General features: G+C 54.7%; 1 protein-coding gene across 1 annotated transcript in view; it reads right to left on the bottom strand.

Annotated features, from left to right (window-relative positions):
• KIAA1614 (KIAA1614 ortholog) overlaps window positions 1–16,110 on the bottom strand; it is a 36,197-nt gene extending 20,087 nt beyond the window's left edge. Inside the window, exons 1-4 of the mRNA XM_060035010.1 lie at window positions 16,040–16,110; window positions 13,384–14,330; window positions 12,649–12,712; window positions 2,418–2,561 (exon numbers count right to left, since the gene is read on the bottom strand). Of these exons, the coding sequence (XP_059890993.1) occupies window positions 2,418–2,561; window positions 12,649–12,712; window positions 13,384–14,330; window positions 16,040–16,086 (1,202 nt within the window). The 5' untranslated portion in view covers window positions 16,087–16,110. The remainder of the gene's footprint in view (window positions 1–2,417; window positions 2,562–12,648; window positions 12,713–13,383; window positions 14,331–16,039) is intronic.
• Between the last annotated feature and the right edge of the window lie 3,977 nt (window positions 16,111–20,087).

Genomic DNA, 20,087 nt, shown 5'->3' with positions numbered 1-20,087 from the left:
CTCTGCCTGCCCCACTCTTCCATCATTTTTCATCAGCCTGCTCTTTGGAAGGAGTGATGCCTCTGGGCTCGGGGGTGCATGAGGGGCTCCTGCATCTAATGAGGCCCCAGGCCTGTGTGGCACCTCCAAGTTAGCTCAGCATGTCTCTCCAGGGCGATCTGACAAGCATACCCTTTAGAAGCATTTGCAGCAAGCCATCTGGCATTGATTTTTCAGCTATACCCTCTGAGGATTCACCAGTGCTGCCAAGTCAAAGTAATTCTTTTCTGGACACAGCAGCTGCTAAAGTGGGTCACCTTGCATTTCAGTAGCATTTCTGCTGCTGGAGAAGAGCCTGGTGAAAGGGAACCTACTTTAAGCTTAGTGACTGGGGTGGTCGTGAGATGCTGACGTGATGTGGGGAAGAGGAAGTGTCCAAAGTACATTTACACCATCCAGTCTGTTTTGCAGATAGTCTTGCCTGTTTTGAGGCTCCCCAACTCCACCTAAGTACCTAAAGAAAGTGGAACCGGAGGTTTCCATGGAAGTCTAAGGCTCTGGGCCTCATATACATGCAGAGTAGAACAGTTAGGATGCTTCAGAGGAGCCACTGCCATTCCTAACTAGTGTCCTCCAGCCAGAGGGAGACAAGGTACAAAATGTGGAGATAAAGAGTAGCCTGTTTGGTACATCTTGCCAGGATTTAGGGTCTCCTGAGCCCCTCTCCCAGGGGTCACAGTGACACTGAACACAGAGGCAGGCTGCAGCCTTCTGCTCCTGCTGGAGTCATCTCAAAGGTGCCAGGAAGGTACTCAGCCTTTAACGAGAGGGCTCAGCATCCCCTCAAAGAGCACACGATCCAGTTCCGCTGAGAATCCTCGCTGCCTCTAGTGCCCCCTGTGCCGTGGTCCTGCTGGGGCCTGGGGCACTTTGGCACAGGCTGGCTGCCTCATCGCAGGCCAGCTGCACCAGCAAATGCCACATGTAAGTGATTGCTTGGGATGCACTGTACACGGAACAGGCACAATGACGGGGATGGGATGTCATGCAAGGAGTAGCCACATATGTGGAATGCTGGTCTGAACGTCCTTGAACTTGTACTTTTCCCATCTCTTCATCCCTGATGAGCTCAGCCTCCCTCATAGCTCCAGCATCGTGAAATCAGGGTAATGCCCAAATCCGCAGTTCTGACTTCTCTCCTCTACGGCTCCTGTATCCAACTGCCTGATAAGCATCTCCAGTGGGTGTTCTATGGGCAACCCTTCCAAAGCCTGATCCTGCACCTAGGCTTCACCTCTCGGCTAAGGACCCACCACACCTCCAGACACCAAGTCAGAACCTGGGCTGCATCCTGGATGCCTCCCCTTCTCATGCTCCCCTCATCCAGTTGATTAAATGATTAACAGTCAGAGGTAACACTCGTATCGTACTCACTATATGCTGAATGCTGTTCTAAACACTTTACATATATTAACTCACATAACCCTCACAACAACCCTGTTAAGATAGGCACTCGTATGATTCCCATTTTGCAGATGAGGAAACTGACACACATAGACTTCCCTAAGAGCACACAGCTAGTAAGTGGCAGAGCCAGAATTCAGTGGTCTGGTTCCAGAGTCTTAACCGCTTCTCTGCTGCCTCATTAAGCCTGCTTGCTCTGTGTCCTGGCAATCTCTCACCTCCACACCCTGCCCCCATCACTGCTCACCAGGATCACGGTGCAGCCTCCTCACTGCCCCTGAGTCCCCAGATCCAACCCATGCCTGCAGTCAGACCAGCTTTCCTGAAATGCAAATGTGATGGTGCTACCCACCTGCCTCAGATCCTTTGGTGGCTCCTAGCTATTACGGGAGGCATCCAAACTGTTCAGCAGGCCTGGAGGCCTCCATGACTGGCCTCCACCGAGCCTTCTGGCCTTCACACCGTGCACCCCCCAGCATGTGCTCAGGCTCCAGCCTGGCCAAACTCCTGAGCATGGTGCTTCTGCTCAGTTTTTGACCCCAGGATGCTCACCCCTGCCTCCCTCATCTGCCCTCATCTGAATATCTACGTCTCCTTCAAGCCCCAACTTACAAGCCACACCCTCCAGAGCCTCCCCTGTCCTTTCCAGCGGAGTTACAGTAGGCTTCCTGCCCTGCACATGCATCTTTCCTCTCCTACACCACCGCCCACGGAACCGTATTGATCCGTGTGCCCGTCTTTTTCCCTGGAGACTGTGACCTCTGTCCTCCAGGGAGCTCGGATTATGTTCCATAACAGAACACGGGCAGGCCCTCAGTGAAGGTGTGCTGACTGACTAGAATGAAGGCAATGCCTGACACAGGAAAAACTCACACACAGACAGGAGGGAGGAGTGAGCAGCGGCATTATGGCTGGATCCCATCTCTTCTTCTGCCACAGCCCTCCCAGGCCAGTCTGAGCCGGGCCCCACTCACCGGCTGCCCTGGGCAAGGGTGGGCACAATATCGTGGCTGGCACGGACGGGCCGGGTCCTGGCCTTCATGCGGGCTCGCTGAAGCAGATGCTTGGCTTCCTCATGCCTGGGGCTCAGCACGGGCTCCGGCTTGGGACTAAAGGACCTGCAGGGTGGCACGTGGGCCAGAGCAGGTTGGGGAGGGATTAGAAGAAAATAACACGGATTAGGAGGGCTTTAACAGTGTTGAGCGTGGCTATGCCAGAAACAGCCCTGCGTGTGCAGCCTTCCTTGTCCAGCTCCCACACGGAGGGCACCTAGCCTGGGGCCTGGGGCCTGGCCCTGAGAGACTCTGGATGGGACCAGGGAGCTGGCCCACCTTGGACATCTGCTCAGAGACCGGAGGCAGAGAGCCCAGGAGGATCTAGAAGAGGGTAGGGGAGTCTCCAGATTATTCTATTGTTCCTTCCCTGGGCAGACAGAGGGAGTTATCTTGGAGGAGGGGGAGAAAAGGGCCTGGGGTTGTCGGGCTGGGCTCGTGCCCAGCCAGCCAGATGGTCTTCACACGTGTCCCCTCCCTCTCTCCTTCTGTCTCTCTCTGCACCCACACGTACCCACTGGAGCTCCCACCGCACCATCCTGAGCTCCCACTGCAGACACAAGGAATCAGCGCTCTGCCCGTCACTGTGCTGCTCCTCTGAGGGAATGACATTTTCATAAGGCCTCAGTCCCAATCCCGACAGGCATCAGTCCCGGGCTGAGAGACATGAAGCTGGACCCACATTAGGTCAGCAGTGGCTCGGGTTCATAATAATAAAGGTCCTCTAGCAGTCCTCTCCGCCTCCCGCGTGTGCTGCCTCCTCCCCAGCCAGTCCAGAGCTGCAGAAAATGATAGCAGCTCTTTTTCAAAGCCACCTCCCAGACAATGACATGCAGCCAGCGCTGGACTCCCCCTGACCGGAGCCCACCTCCCCAGCCAGGCTGGCTGGGGACGGGTGCGCTCTCCACTTGACAGATGAGGGCTCCGGAGCACAGAGGAGCACCTGGTGCGTCGTCGCTCAAGGTCGGACATCGAGTGAAACAGAGCAGGCGTCAGCCAGCCCCAGTGTCTCCACATCCCCCGTCCCCTCCCCGCCCCTGGTCCCAGAGCAGGCCGAGGCGGAGTGGCTTCCGCAGCCCCGTGGCTGCTCCTGTCCTCACTGCACATATGTTGGGCTGTCCTCACTAGGGGGGGTCCGTAGAAAGAGGACCTGGGCAGGTAGAGGCTCAGCCCGGCCTGCATCTCAGACTGCAGCCCGCCAAATCCCGTGCCTTACCCACCCCATGTGTCACCTGGAGAAAGGGGCCTTGTCTTGACAAGGGGAAGGTACCAAGTCGTTTCCTAGGTGACAGATGACAGAGATGTGAGTGGGAAACGGCACAACGCTGAGGTCTCCTTGGGACAACCTTAGACAAGCTCTGGGCAGTCCGTGATTTTTTTTTCCTCCTTTTTTCTTTTTTTCTCATTATTTGCACCTAATCCTGCAATTGGGGCCAAGATAAAAAATAAGAACTGCCAGAACAAAGGCACCATCTGTGCCTATGAACCCTGGCAGGGCCCAGGCGCAGTGCGGGAACCAGGAGGGCTTACGGCAGAGAATGAAAGTGAGTCTCCAGGCCTGCTGCCCTGTGAGGAGAGGCCTCCCTTTGCACAGCTTCCTGGGCAGGCAGGGCCTCCAACGTACGGCCGAGAGCAGCTGTGCTCCCCGAGGCTCCGGCTCCGCCAGCAGAGATAATGAGGTTACCAGCCCGGGGAGAGACGCATCTGCAGCCGCAGGCCTCTGGCTGCCAGCCCGCACGCTCGGAGCCTTCCGGTGACAGCTGTGGTTCCCCGGCTGTCGGAGGGCATTTGTCACAAGACCTGGTGGGCAGGCAGGAGGGCTCCAGGCAGCTGGCCAGATGCTGCCAAGATCGGCCTTCCCCCCAGGTTTTTAAACCATTTTCCAGCTTGGCTGTTTCCTTTCTGCTCCCTCTACTTGGAGCTGTTAATTTTTTTTTTTTTCCATCAGCTGCCCTGCTTTGGTTCCTGGCAGACAAAGCTGGTTTCTCCACTGATTAGAAAAGCAGGGTTTTTTAGGCGCCTGGAGGCATCCATGCAGTAACAAACTGAGCAGGGAGGGGAGCAGCAGCTACCTTCACAGATGGCAGCCAGGGTCAGCGGGGCAGGCAGCTCCCGGTCACGGTGCACCCTGGAGAGGGCAGGCCCTGACAGCCCTGTGGCGGGAAGGGGGTCTTTCTCCCAAGCGGCAGGGGGCAGACAGGTGCAGCGCTGTGAGCCTGTCCCAGTCTAACTGCCCAGCCCCCATCACTGCATTGTCTTGGTCCACCCGAGGGGCAACAACCCTGCCCGGCAGACAGGTTCTGACTCCTGAGGAGAAGGGAGACTCTCCACTCTAATCCGACCACAGCCCTGGAGCCAACCCCTTCCCATCACGGACTATAACCCACCGTCCCAGCTGTCACAGTTCCTTTAGAGATTTCCTGGAAGGACTGGGGTGGTCCCTGTGTGGCTTGGCAAAGACAACTCCATCTGAGCACAGAGAGCTTTTGTCATGGCCGTGAAAGCTCGCACATGGAGGGCTCATGAGCTCAGCGGGTGAGGCACAGGGAGAAAGTGGCTGAGTGCTTCCCCCAGGCCTGTTTCCCCATTGGTAGACAGCGGGAGTTACGCAGGGGACAGAACTCACATTGCCACCCTGTAAGCCAGGGCCTTTGGCCAGGTAGCCTGCCGTACCACAGGGTGGGGTGGGGGACCCTGACGTCCTCTGCGGGGGGTTCACAGATGTTTGGCCCTCAAGAAGCAGCAACGCCTAAAAGGGCTACTGGCTGGGGACCACGGGACTTCCACGTGCGTATTCTGGCCCTTCCATCTGCCTCTCCAACCACCAGCATCCTAAGCTGCTCCCCAGGACAAAGGGCGGCATGCAGCCCCCTCCTGCTCTGGTCTCTCCACCTAAGCCCGTTTCCTAGCAGAGAGACAGGCTTAGCTCTGACTGCAGCTCCCCTCCCACCCAAGCACAGCCAGGTCAGGCTCTCCAGTCAGGACAACCACCATTGTCCCCCAGTCAGAGAGGTCGGGGGACAGAGTGTCCTCCTTCTGCAGCCATCATAATCCTAGATTAAAATAATAAGCTCCAGCAAGTCCGGCTTTAACTCTTTCATCCCAGGAATATGAATTAGGGAAACAATTTGGAATGTAAAGAGATCTGACATTTCCCAGATTCCAGGATGCAGCAAGTAGAGGGAAAATACAGTGTACAGAACACATATAAGCCTTTCTGCCCGGCATTTGTGCCATTTTTGTATATTAGAAAGCTTTTTGATGACCAAGGATAGAGCGCTCCTGCTGTCACACTGTGTGCGGTTCCCCGAGTGAGGGGAATTGGAAAGGTGGGCCCGGAACCGATTCTGGAACACGTGCTCCATGAAGGCAGGGGCCTGTCTGGGCTCATTACCACAGACACCTTCTTCCCAGGGCTGCGGGACATGGACAGGACAGAGCTGAGAGTGGTGGTTAGAAGCGTGGCTCTGGGGCAGCCTGCCCAGGTTCTAATTCTGGGCTGCCACTTACCAGCTGTGTCACCCTGGCAGGTCACTTAGGGGTTAAGGCTCAGCTTCCACCTCTCCTAAAAAGGGGCTCAGTTGTTAAGTGAGACTGATCCCCTTATAAGTGCTGAGCACAGAGCCAGGAACTTGGTGAGATTCCATCGATATTAGCATTTATTATTACTGCTTTTACTATTTGCACCATTATTTTGTTAAGTTACTCTCACCCCCTTACTGAGCAAAGGATGGAATCCCTGAACACGAACTAAAATCACCTGCCGAAGAGATCCCCTTTTCGTCTGCCAGAAAGGCGTGTTTAGAAGAGACAGGCCATCTTAAAGCTAGAGAGGGTTTGGTGGGTTTTGTTCTAGACCTTCAGAGCCCTTAGCAGGGCTCCACAGAAAAGGCAATTTCCATAGAATGGGGAATGGGAGGAGGCTGTTTGGTAGCGGAGGGACACTGCTGCCCAGATAATAAAAAGGCGTTTCTCTCAACAGAGAAGGAAGAGCTGTTTAATAATGGCATATACCTGGACAAAACTCTAATTCGAAAAGATACATGCACCCCTATGTTCACAGCAGCGCTATGCACAACAGCCAAGACATGGAAACACGCTACGTGCCCATCGACAGACAAATGGCTAAAGAAGATGTGGTACATATAGACAATGGAATACTACTCAGCCATAAAAAGGAATGAAATAATGCCATTTGCAGCAACATGGATGCAACCAGAGATTATCATACCAAATGAAGTAAGTCAGAAAGAGAAAGACAAATACCATATGATATCACTTATATGTGGAATCTAAAATATGACACAAATGAACTTATCTACAAAACAGAAATAGACTTAAGACATAGAGAACAGACTTGTGGTTGCCAAGGGGGAAGGGGGGTGGGGGAGGAAAGGATTGGGAGTTTTGGATTAGCAGATGCAAACTATCGATATTATATACAGAATGGATAAACAACAAGATCCAACTATATAGCACAGGGAACTATATTCAATATCCTGTGATAAACCATAATGGAAAAGAATATGAAAAAGACTATGTATAACTGAATCACTTTGCTGTACAGCAGAAATTAATACAACATTATAAATCAACTATACTTCAATAAAATAAATTTTTTAAAAAAAGAATGGCTGCTGTGGGATACGCCTCATTGAACACCTTTGAAAAGATCTGGGTGGAGGTGTGCAGAGCTTCCCTAGGACGTCGACTCCTTACAGAGAGAGCAAAAAGGCTCTGTCCTTGCCTTCCTGAAGAAGGAGGACAAAAAAATCCTTGTGGGCTGTCGCTCTGCTAGCACTGCATGTGTGGAGGCAGGTGACCAAGACACCCTCATCTAGGGGGACAGTGGCCTGCTCCACTCTGGAGGCCATGGAGGAGGGCTTCCTCTTCTTGAATTTCAGCCCAACTCCTCAAAGATGAATGGTCTTGAGCAAATTAACTTTCTTGAGCCTCTTTATTCACAAAGATCGGTACCCTAATGCGATTTTCCTGTGTGGGGTGTATGTGAGTGTGACAATGACATACATGCATGGCGATTGCAGGCAGCACTAGCTGTGAGGTAGGGCTTGAAGTGCTAGCATCCTTCCTTCTCCACCAGGACTTAGAACCCTAGATACTTCAGGAGCACGGTACGTAGTTGAAAACACTGGTGAGTGGTTAAACAAAACTTTTTTCTTTTTAGTTGTAGTCTTGGCAGGTTTGGGAGTGGCGAGGGGTTCCCTCTAGTTTCCCTTTGCGTCTGTATATCTGAGTTGGTGGGCAGGATGGGGAGTGGCGGGGGGTATGCAGGACGGACAGGGGCTTGGCTAGTCTTCATTACACCCTTGCCCGGGGGAGTCCTCAGTTACAGCCCTGCAAATCCTGGGGAGATGCAGGAGAGTTTCTTCTCCCAAGCTCACCCCCAGGGCTCCTCATGACCCCCTGAGACTAGGACCAGAAGATCCAGAACCCAACCAGGGAGCCAGAATGATCCCCAGATCCCCTCACCAGGCTACCCGTGTACCAGGCCACGGCACACAGCAACGTCCCAGCACTGCCAGAAGACAGGGTCATCCTACTGGAGGGAGTGGATGTGGCAGGAGGGAGACAGCGAACATCCCTCCATTTCCTACTGCCTTACCTAAAACCTAAATTCCAAGGCTCTCCATCAGTGGCCTCAGCCCACATTTCCACCCTGTGTCCTGATAGCATCTTCCACGCAACCCACCTCACACCTCTCCCATGCACTTCTGCAAGCCTTACCCATCTGGAATGTCGTCTCCTGGCTCCACTCAGATCCTGTCAAGCTCACAGGGGTGTCCAGCCCTTGGTGAGCCCTCACTTATACCCATGCATGCATGCTTCTGCCGAACATTTTCTGAGTGCCTGTTCCGTGCTGATACTCGGCAGGTACCGGGTCCCAGGGATAAGAACAGCATGGTCTTCGGCCCTAAGGAGCTCTAGAAGGAGCTCCACCAGCAACAGCTATGGCCAAAGCTGATGTAAGCAGAGTGGGCAGTGAGGGCAAAATGGGAATTCCTTCTGAAATTACACACAGTAGTAGGGCCACAGGAGAGTCTTCCAAAATGCTAGGTAATAAATTAAGTTTTAAAAGCCCAAGATTTTCTCACAGCTGTGGGCCTGACCACTTGAGCCACAGGCCAGGCCTCTGAGATTCTTGAGGGTTCCCTGTCTGCCCCTTCTTTAAACTGGAGTCTGCAAACAGCTTTGGAGCAGGGAGTTTTGACCACTAGCCATCTCAACAGGGGCCTGAAAATTGGGACCCACCAAAGTCTGAGTTGCCGCCGGCTGGCACCCTGTTCCTTCTTTTCTTGTGACGAGGTGTGTACACAGAGACTGGGCTCCCCATTGTGAGCCTCAGTTTCTGTATCTGTTGATAGAGATGGGCACGATTCCACCATGGGGATGGGGGGAAATCAACAACCTAGGAAATCCTCTGAGCTTCCTTCATCATTACAGCACAAATGAAACAACCCCAGAGACGCTCTCCATTTATCCCACAGCGGAGCAGTAGTTAAAGTCCCTGCAGACACACTTCAGGATCTGGGCCCCCCAAGATCACACACATGGAAGGCCCTGATTTGAAGCAGAGTGGGCCTGGGTCACATAGCACGGCCTCTCCAATGAGACTGCCAAGGAAGGCCCTGGGCCTCAGGATGCATGCAGCAGCCCAAGGCTGAATGCCTTTTTGTAAAAAGCTGACTCCCTTTCGGTGCGGGGCCTGGGGCGAGCATTGTACTGACTGCTGCTGCTCCTCTGGTTCCACGTACTTTTTGCATGAGCGGGGCAATCTGTAATCCTGATACGCCCTCTCAGAGCCTCAAGACAGGGGAGAGGCCAAGTGGATCCTGGCCATTTTACAGACAGCAGGGACGGGACACCATGGGCTGCTAAGAACGGATGAGGGCAGAGCCAGTCCTGAGCAGAGGATCCTTCACTTCCCCCCCACCCCCCATCTCTAATAAGTCCAGTGCCCAGACACGGCCATGAGCAAGGTCGCTGACAGCACTGACCCCGCTGGCCACCTCTGAAGTGCTTACGTCTCACCTCATCCTCTCCCCACCCCCAGTCAATCCCATTTCCTGAATCATGTCAACAGTGACTTAGGAGAGAAACGAGCTTATCCCATGGAACCTGCCATTCACCCTTCTTTGTCTATACTTGAGAATACCAGGTTGGGGGAGGCCGAGGATCCCCGGATCCCTAACCCAAGGCATGGCCTGTGGGGACAGCTTGTGGCAGTGCTGCTTCATGGTTAGGGCACAGCGCTTGGCACGGAGCAGCTTTGACTGTGGACCCTGACTCCAAAACTTAACAGCTGTATGACTGGGCAAGTCATTTAGCCTCCCCCCAGAGGGGTCTCTGTCAGTGAAACAGGAACAGTCAATAGGGTTCGCTATCAGGATAAAGTGAGGATGTGGTGCAGCACAAGGTCTGGGAATTGAGTGTCAGCATGGTCTTCTGGAGGGAAGGACCACCAGGTTGCTCCGGTCCTCTGGGACGGAGTCTCCTCTTGCCCCTCAGTAGAGGGGACAACCATTTGGTCCTGGGGCATTTCTGGTGTTCCCTCGGCATCTCAGGGGTCTCGTCTCCACGGTCGACTCTCCCTGTGATCATCGCAATGAGCTGGGCCAGTTCCCCAGTCAGACAGTGACTACTGTCTTGGTCTCTGCTGTCACCATCATTTCAGGGCTTCTTGTCTTATCACCATGCAGAGCAGTAACAATTGAGGACATAATTAAATACGTGTTGGGTTAACTTGGTCACGGGGGTTATCTGGTTGCAACACTGAACTACACTGATGCTAAGTTTGACTGGGTGTGAAACTGGACCTTTTATGCCTCAAACACTGAGAAGATCTGAGGGGCTCACTGCCCGAGCACGTCCTGACTGATGTCCTGGCCCCTTCAGGATGGCCATCATGATGGTGACCACAGTCTCAGAGTCTACACTGCCCAGTGTCTTCAGCCCCTCAGTACACAAAGCCCCAGGACCCTGGTCCCATGTGGCCAGGGGTAAGGAGCTGAGGGAAGTGTGCCTTATTCCAAAGGTCTCTCGGGGAGTTCAGCTATACAGAAGGAGCATCAATAAATCCATCCTGCTTAGGGGAGAGATGGAGCTTGCAGTGTCTTAGGGACCACTTTAGTATCTGACCAAGAGACTCAGGAATAGAACCAAATGAGGAGCCCTGTCCCAGAAGGGCTCTACACATGGCTGACCTTTCTCCCATCCTTGAACTAGGATGTGTAGAGCCCTCCTGGGACAGGGCTCCTCATTTGGCTCTAGAGGTATGCTCTTTGGCCCTTCAGCCTGGGTATCTACTCAGCAGGGGCCTGAGTATAGATCACCAATAAAGGTCCGTGGGGCATTGTGAATGAATAACCTTCCAAACAAGCCAGAAGACAGTTTTTCCCATGCCAACTCTATGCCCGGATATACGCTGGGCACCAACCTCATTCCACACACACATCCTCTCCCTTCATACATAGACATGTGAGATCATCATACATTACACATAAGCACACACCTACACATCCTACGCTGACACCCACATACCTTATCCAAACCCTAACCTGCTGCAGATGGTCTGGAAGGTGAAACAATAGTCCAGAAATCCCTACCCTGAGGATTCTACACAAATGCCATCTCCTCGCAGGACTGGGGGAAAGTCCCTCCCAACCCCATGGTTGAGGTTCTTTTCCTTTAAGATGCGTGTTTTTATTATTTGTTATCCAACATGTGAGTCAGGAGCTTTGGCTTCTCCTTTCAATAGTGACCTCTGGACAAATCCCCCATGGCCATCTTGCAGCTGAGACTTCCTCCCCCCGCCCCCCGCCCCCCCCCCCGCCCTCCGCCGGCCCAGGTAAGAAAGGGTGGGAGTGGTGGGGGAGGAGCAGCGGCAGAAGAAGAGGCCCCACTTCCTCTGGGCACAAGGTCTGTGGGCCCAGGCTGCATCCTTTACGGCCCCCCAGGGAAGGACGAGGGGACAGGGCGTGGGCCAGGGTGTCGCTGAGGACCACAGTCACACCCCTCCACATCGCGGCCGGGCTAGGAGGGGATATGAGGAGAGGCTGACCGTGGCGGCCGTGGAGGCGGGAAGAGACCCCTGGCAGGAAGGGGGCAGGCACGACTCCAAATTATAAATAACGAGGGAGGAAGGAGACAGAGAGCCCCCTCTCCGCCAGGCCCTCAGCTGACGCCACTGAGAAGGCCAGTGGCCAGGCAGAGGCTGAACCCCTTGAACCTGGGCAGCCCTCACTTTGTGAAAGCAGGACTGGGGGGCCCTGTCCACATGTTCTGAAGGGGAGGGAGGTCAATAAGTGGAATTTATCAGGCAGGGAGGGGCCTGATAATGGAGAAGTGACACTGCTGACCTTTGCCCTCAGCAGAAACCACGAGACCCTCAGGAGGGTGACGTCACTGCACGGCTGAGGAAATGGGGCCGCTCCCAGCTCTGGGACCTCTCTCAGTTTCACGTGCCAGGTGCGCAGCAAAGACTGAGGAGGAGGCCGAGGCCTGGGCAGCCACCAGCTCAGGCCCACAGATGGCTCCTCACCCTGCCCGGAGGGTAGTCTTCTCACCTGCCTGGTCGGGACACTGCCCCAGCCCCATCCCAGGCCCAGCTTCCCAGAGACATTCGTGGAGGGGCTAGAGCAAAGTCAGGGAGGCTGGGGGCAGTGAAGGCCTTTACATAACCCAGCACACCCCTTGATTGGGAAAGGAACTGGCGGAGTAAAAGCCTTGCATTCGGATATTTTCCCTAAGGATTTTCACGTCCATTATCTTGTGTTCAGCCTCACAACAGTCCTGAGAAGTATCAATACATCACACAAGTATTATTTGGCCCACTTTAAATATAAAGAGACAGAGGCTGGGGCAGGGAAATGAGTCCCAAGTCGTAGAGCAGGTCGTTTGCAAAGTACTCTTCACTGTGCTCCGTGCCCCATGGTTTTGCACAAGTAGCAGCGGCACAGCCTGGGCCAAGGGGGTGGCTGGTGCCTTCTAAGAGGTCTCCGGGCGGAGCCATGGCCACCTGTGCTGCAGGGTTTGCCTGGCCTCTCTCTGCTCTCCTGATGCTGTGTAAATGAAGGTACAGGGACAACTGCCAGGAGGGAGGGAGGGACAGAAGATGTGCGCTCTGAGATCTTACCTGCTCTGGTCAGCGTCCTGCAGGGAGATGCCGGAGTCCCAGTCCACGTCCCCTGCTAGTCGCTCTAGGACCCAGAACAGAAGCAGAGATCAGGGCAGAGCCAGAAACTGGGCTCTTAGCTGCCACTTGAGAAACATGGAGGAGAAAGTTTTCTCCAGAAGCTATTTACTCCCCAGATGACTCCGACCCCCGAGGAGGAGGCATAGCCTGTCGTGGTGACTGCTGGTGGGCACTGTCATGCATGAGCTGAGGGGTGCCCCAGGGTCCCCTCAGGTGCTGGGTGAGGGAAGAAGGAAGGGAAAAAGCTGCCTCCGAGGGCTGAACGCTGAGCTCAGACTGACAGGACGCTAACCCTGTTTGTGGAGAATGGCTCCTACCAAGAGGACAGTGAGGTCTACTGTGGGGTGAGGATGTGTCATCTGAGGGAGGTGCAAAAAGCTACTCTAGAAAGAGCTACAAGCCACAGGGAAGAAATTGTGGTAGCCTCCACCCCAAGGATAGAGGATGGCCTCCCATTGGTCTGGGGGATCTGGGGGGACTTTAGCAGATGGGGCTGAGGTGGTAAAGAATCTCTGTCAAAGCCAAGACTAAGCGGACATCCTGATGAATTTGGTGACTGCCAGCCGTGCTCTCCCCCTTTCCCGCCCCACCCTTCCGCGGTAACCCCCTTCCCCCTTTCCTTCTCCTGGACTCCCTCCTGTGCCTCCACCACCACACCCACAGAGTGGGCCTTACCTGGCACAGCTCTGTCCCGGGATGAAGTCCAGGCTGGGCTTCCCACCTTGGAGGGGCCCTGCCCCCCAACACTTAGCATCTCCTGCAGCAGAAGGCGGTTCCTCTCCACGCGGTCAGACAGGGACAAGGTGCTGCCCCCGGTGCCCAGGGTCCCCAGGTCTCCAGCTCTCCAGAGCTCCCCCAGCAGGGCTGGCCTGGGGACGAAGTCCTCCTCGGACGTCAGAGACAAGCTGTCCAGGTCTTCCTGTGTGATGAGACCATCCTGCAGGGGGTATGACCTTCCTTTCCTCAGGCTGGGCCTGTGGGTGGTTTTGTTACAAGGACCAGAGCCCTCAGGCTGGCTTGGAGTGACTCTGTGCATGGAGCTCTCTTGCAAAGAGCTGGGCCCTGGCGGCACAGCCCTGTCGTGGTCAGGCAGTGTCCGTACTGCTTCTGGAGGCCACGGGCTCCTCCTGTTCCAGCTCTGGAGCCCAGAGGCAGGCGACCTGGGAGGCCCGGGGGCCCCTTTCCTGGCAGACTCCTCCTCAGTGACGCTGCTGTCCAGCAGCCCATCGTTTGGGTTCTGAGCATGATGGACCACCACGGCATCAGGTAGGGAAGACCCCTCTGATGGAGTCCTGGTTCCACCCACCTTGACTCGTCTGCATTTGGGTTTCTTGAGGGATGGCTGCTCGTGAGAAGTGAGGCAAGGGCTTGCCCCCTGTTTGCCTGCTGTCATCTTCTCCTTCAAGGCCCTCACCTTGGACTGCAGCACAGAGGGGCCTTGGACCTGTATCCCCTGTGCCCCAGGAGGCTGGGGGGCCATCAGGCTGGGTGTTCTGTCTTCTCGAGGACAGGGCCAGTGTCTTGGGAAGTGTCCATTCTCCGGCTGTGGCTCAGGGCCACTTCTCTCCACAGCTGAGGTCACCTCCATGGAGCTGGCTGTTCCGCTCCCTATTTTGGGTCCTCTGGAGGAGAAAATAGACAGAGTTCCTTAGACCCAGCACCTGGCTAGCTCCAACAACCTCCTGGGTCCCCAAAGTGCCTTGGGATAGAGCCCTGTCCAGAGAAAAATAACTTGGGGTCAGAGCAGGGGATGCCCCCTAGACAATGTGAAAGCACCTCGAAGAGTACAAATCATTGGACGGTACACATAAGTTATTACTGAGTTTTTTCTTCCAAGTCTAAGTAGTGTTCTCATTTTTCTACCCCCATTTTACATGTGGGGCACAGTGGAGAGTCAAACAACAACCAATCTTCTGCCCAGTGTGGACCAGAGTGAAAATGGGGGCCAGACTTCCCAGTCCCTGGCCTCTTGCTTTCCTGATAGGTGTCAGGCCTCAGAGGAGGATGGCAACACCTGCTAAGGGCCAACAAGCTCTTCCCTTTCCAAGGGGAGCCAATGCAGAGGATGGACTTCAGGAAGATACCACCCAGGATCTGACCCTCTGGCAGAAGGGGCCCCCTGTGCTCAAACCACAGGAGCGCAGCATGGGGCTGTGCCCACAGGGCAGCCAGGATCAGGTAGCAATGCCTATCAGCATCTGCTCTGTGTCAGGCAGGCCTGCAAGCACTTTCAGACATGCTCTCGCAAATAATCCTCACGCAGTTCTGCCAAAACAGGATTATTATCCTCATTCTTACAGACAGAGAAACTGAGGCACAGAGAGATTAGGTGACACGGGAGCTAAGGGAGGCCCAGTTGGGAACGCAAAGCTTCTCCTCCCAAGGCCAGGGCTCTTCCAAAGCACTCAGTGGCCGTGTACCCCCATTCCCCTACTCCTACGAGGATATTGGTCTAGACAGGTTAAGTGACTTGCCCAAATTACACAGCTCCTTGGTGGCACGGTTGATGTCAATGTCTTCAGAGGGAACAAAAGTGAGCACGAGATTTTACTCACCAAGTTGTTCTGTGCACACATACATGCCACAATGTCTTAATATTTATCCTGCTCTCTGAGAACATGCTCCGTCTCCATCATACATCTAGATATGTCCCACTTGAAGTAAACTGCATGTATTTACATAAATACATGCATCCATATTGACACAAATTACAAACAAGAAGTTATTCACCTCATATATTGACCAACGATTCACCACAGAATTCTCTTAAATGCAAGTCCCTCTATAGTCACTTACTACAATTCAATTTTTACATTTCAGGAATATACATATTTCACCAAGCAAAATACACACACAGTGTGTATGTTACCTCAGTTTTAAGCCTGTGAAGTTTAAGGCCTATCTTTGGGAGGAAGAGATCATTTACTACACCAGTTAATCTAGAAGTTACCAGCTTTGTCTTGGCAGCCCGGCCACCCGTTCCTCTCTTCTAAGGTTCAATCCAGAAAGCAGGGGACGTGAAGGTAATGGGAGCAATTTCAGTCACATTACAATAACTTTCTTTCGGGTAAATTCGAACAGCATTCCAGAGATCATCCATCTCCGGAGACCTGGAAGGATGCGACCTTCCCCTGGGGAACAGTGGCTATCGGCTTGTGCGGCTCGGCACCGCCGAAGTCTACGGCCCAAGTGCTGTACTTCTCTAAGCCGGAGACGCTGAAATGAAGACGGACGTGACGGACGGGCCTCCCCTGCGACCCTCCCTTCCCGCTCCCCACTGGCGGTCCCGCCACCCCCGGCCCGCCCGTCGCCTCGCCTCCTCCGTACTCACTGAAGGCTGCCGCCGGCAGGTCGGGCCGCCACCTCCATCCCTTCCATCCCCGGCGAGGCCGGGGCCTCCTCTCCCCCGCCTCCCTCCCGGGCCCGCTTCGGGGACCGGGGGCGCGCGGGCTCGGCCGGGGCTCCGAGAGTGCGGCCCGCAGGCCTCGGCCCTCGGGGCGCTCCCGGCTGGTCTCCCGGCTCTGCGGGCCGCCCCGGGGCTCCGAGTGGGGTCGGGCCGGAGCAGCCGACCCGCGGGCTGCGGCCTCCCTCCGGGTCCGGGGAGGGGACGCGGGGTTGGGCGGGGAGGAAGCGGCATGGGCTGTTAGCTCATGGTTCGGCCACGAAGGGGAGAGAGGCCAAGCCCGGCGCCTTCCCGGCCGGGACGGGAAGAGGGAGCGGGAGAGCAGAAAGGAGGGGCGGCGGAAGGGGCTAGAGGAGCGGCCCTGACCCCCACCCCGCCCCGCCGCCCTCCGCGCTCGCCGCGGTCCCGGTCCCGGCCGCCCGCGCCCTGCGGAGCTGCCCCTCCCGGCGGCGGCGAGCGATGCCCTCCAGACGTCTAAGCGGCAAGCACGCCCGCGAGTTTGGGGACTCGGACGGGGCGGGGGCTGCCTTCCGGGCCGCCGGACCTAACCTCTCGCGGCCCGGGTAGCCCAGTCCGCCCGGCGAGCGCCCGCAGCCGAGGCTTCTGGGAGAGCGCGGCCGTGGGACGCGGCTCCACGCGAGCCAAAGCTGCGGAAACACCACTTTCTCCCAGAGCTTCGCGGGAAGGAGTGTAACCCTACACCCGGGGCGTGGGGAGGAGGCTCGGCTGTGGGCTGTCTGGGTGGAAGCTGAGGAATGCCCTTTGTTTAGACAACTTTTCCGGAGGAGTCGCCCTCTCCGAGGGGCCGTCTCCTTGGAGGTCAAGGTCATTTGTTTCCGCTTTCCAGCGGCGCGAGGGGACCCGTAGTGGACGAGAGTTCCCTCATCCTGTCCTGCTTAGGGGAGAGCCAGGTGCCTGCACTGGCAGTCGCCTTGAATGGGGACCGATTCTCGGGGGTTCTGGGCACTCCTGAAGATCCCTTGTCACTTTTTCCAGACCTGGGATGAAGTAGCTGCAAAGGACTTTACCAGCAGCTGTGGCCCCAACCAATTGGGCTTGCTTTCTCTTTCCGCCCAGAGGGAGGGGACAGGTCCCCAACTATATCCAAACCTATTTTTCCACAACAAACGGGAAACAGTAAGAGAATTAGGACCCAGGAGGTTCCGGAAATCTCTACAAAGGAAAAGTGCTGATCGTTTCCTTCTGCCAACAAGTTTCTCTCTCAAGCGCGGTTGCTATTTGCACTGAGGCACTACAGTCACCATCTAGATGACAGACCTGCAACAGTAAGGACCACACAGTGCGCTAACTGCTGCGCAGAGCCAGGAAGGGTGGCAGGGAAGGATGGTAAGGAGGCCTGCCCTTAAGTGAGTAGGAGTTACCCTGCAGAAGAGGGGGAAGGGGGCATCTGGGCAGGGCAAAAGCATACAGGTCTGAGAGCAGCTGTTTGGGGAGCTGTGGGTGGACTAACCTTGGGCTAATTTAGGAACCGGGGAGATTATCTAGGGCAAACCCCCTGTGTTACAGAACAGGCCCAAGGTCACACAGCTCTGGGACAGGTGGTCTCCAGAGTCGTGGGTAGTGCTCTTGCAGTTAACATATTCCCAGAGGAAGCGGTTCTTCCAACAGGGCATTTACCATTCTGTGCTTGTTAGTACCGATCACTTCATAATACAGTAACTGGTACCATTTATGGAGGGCGCCCTGTGCACCTGGCATTGGGTTAAGCGCCTTACATTCCTTGTCTCAAACTGCAGCCTTAAGAGATGGGTACTGTTTACTGTCTCCTTTCTACAAATGAGGAAACTGAGTTAGGTGATCTGCCCAAGGTCACAGAGCTAATAGGTCCAAGACCCTCACATTAACCCCACAGTACAGTGCTGTTGCCAGCATTCTGCGTGTTCAACATGGAAAGATTCCGTTTAAAGAAGTAAAACTAATTGTGAAGTGCTGTGATAGTCAAATTATGTTGCCATGATGGTCTGGCCCTTACATTTCTGGATCCTTTCTGCCTTCCTATTCTGCCAGCCCAGGTAAAATCCTGTAAACCTCAAAAGACTCCTTCTTCCCCTCCATATGCCATGTCAACCCTACCAACAACGATACTATTACTATTATTGGGGACCTCCTATGAGGGAAGGCATTCTAGGTAGGACCTTTTAGATCTTTACAACAACCCTGCAAAGTAGGTATGGTGTATCCCCACTTTAGGAATATGGAAATCGGGGTACAGGGAGGTTAAGGGACTTGCCCAAGGCCACACAGCTAGTATAGCCAGAGTCTGAACCCAGTTCTGTCTGGGTCCAAGACCTTCTGCCTTGCTTCCTCCTTTCATAGACGCAACTTTGGAGCTCAGCCTCTTAGAGGTTCCAGCTCCAGGACTCCGGCTCCCACCCCTCCGCCAGACGTTAATGATCTGTAAGGCAAGTTTCTGAAAGTTCTAGCAAGGGCTTAATATTTAAAGGAGACCTGCCCTCCACCTTTTAAGATGCAAATAATCACCTTCAATTTACTCATTAAGTTTGTTATTTTGCACTTAACAGGGGGATGGGGTGTCATAGCTATACAGAGGCACCCGTCCTAAAAACACCAATAAGCAAATCCTTAGAATGCTCTTAAATTATCATGGCATTCACATGTCTGAGGGCACTTCTCATTCATCTGGTTTCTATTTGGTTCAGCAAATATCTCTTGAGCTCCTACTATGTGCCAGGCACTGGGGAGACAAAATGTAGTACCACAGACCCTGCCCTTGAGGAATTTCCGGTCAAGGTGGAGTGGGGGAGGGGCAGGTGCTTAAACTTACTGTGTAAGTGGTCCCATCAAGGTTAGCATAGCGTAGAGGTGTGGGTCGTTCACAGGAATAGCAAGATTGAGATGTGTGTTGGGTGGGACGGGAGGTATCACGGAGAGCTGGGTCTTGCAGCATGAGCAGGAATTAGCCAGACAGAGGGGGAGGGGTGGGAGAGGCACGTCAGAGGGGGGGATTAGCATAAACACAGGCACTGAGGTGTGAAACTGCCTGGTTTAAGCGTTAAGTGTAAAAGTTAATCTGGGAAAGTCTGGGGCTGGGGTGAGGCTGCAGCGCAGGGCTTGCGCTGGCCCCTGGTTGAGGGCCTCTAGGCCCGGGGTGAGGAGTTTGGACCCCGTCCTTTGAGGTGGGAGTCCCTAGAGGGTGGTCTGCATGAGGCCTTAGCCTTGAGCATGGCGCGTTTCTGGGCTGGGGAACTGCCTTATTTCCTTGTGTATCAGACACTTTCATTACCAACCTTTGGAGAGAAATCTAGGAGGAACATGAATATATAGTAAATAGCAATCATGTAGTCCCCTTCCTCCATTTGAATCACCTAGGGAAACCCACCATCCCAGGAAGCCTCCTTCCCCTTAGCCTGGCTCCTCTCCACCCTCCCCCAGTGTGCTCTGAACACTCAGCTTGAATAAGGAGCCTTGTGGGCTGTGGAAATAGGGTTTCACTTAGGATGGAGGGAAAGGATGAAACAGTCCTTTGAGGTCAGTGCGTTAGAGCAGGTCGGGTGGGAATGGATGGGAGGGATGCCTCTGCCATCCCTCCACTGTACTGCCTGAATTACCTTGTCCAGCTGGAAAGCAGAATTTCCTGGTCGCTCCTGTCCTGGTCATGGGGCACGTGGTCGGAGGAGCACTCAGGCAACTGATCCTGGCAGCGACTCTTGGGGACACTGTTCACTGCCCAGGGCCTCCCCTCAGGCCCTCATAATTTCCTTCCAGCAGAGGCTCAAGAGCGTGTCAGGACTGGTCTCCCATGTGCCTGCCTCTCCCCTGCTTGGAACCCTCCCACTATTTCCCAAGGTTTACTCTGACCGGTGTCTGTGTAGGAACTCTCCTGGGACTCTGCTCGAAAGGCTGTTGCTCAGGTCTCACCCTTGAAGATTCTGATTCCTTAGCTGGAGTTAGGCCAGGACTCTGTTTCCTAATAAGCTTCCCAGGTGATTTTGAG

This window comes from Delphinus delphis, chromosome 1, assembly GCF_949987515.2.
Source record: "Delphinus delphis chromosome 1, mDelDel1.2, whole genome shotgun sequence".
Lineage (NCBI taxonomy): Eukaryota > Metazoa > Chordata > Mammalia > Artiodactyla > Delphinidae > Delphinus > Delphinus delphis.
Note: the sequence above shows the minus strand (reverse complement) of the source record. Positions and strands in the feature narration are given on the sequence as shown.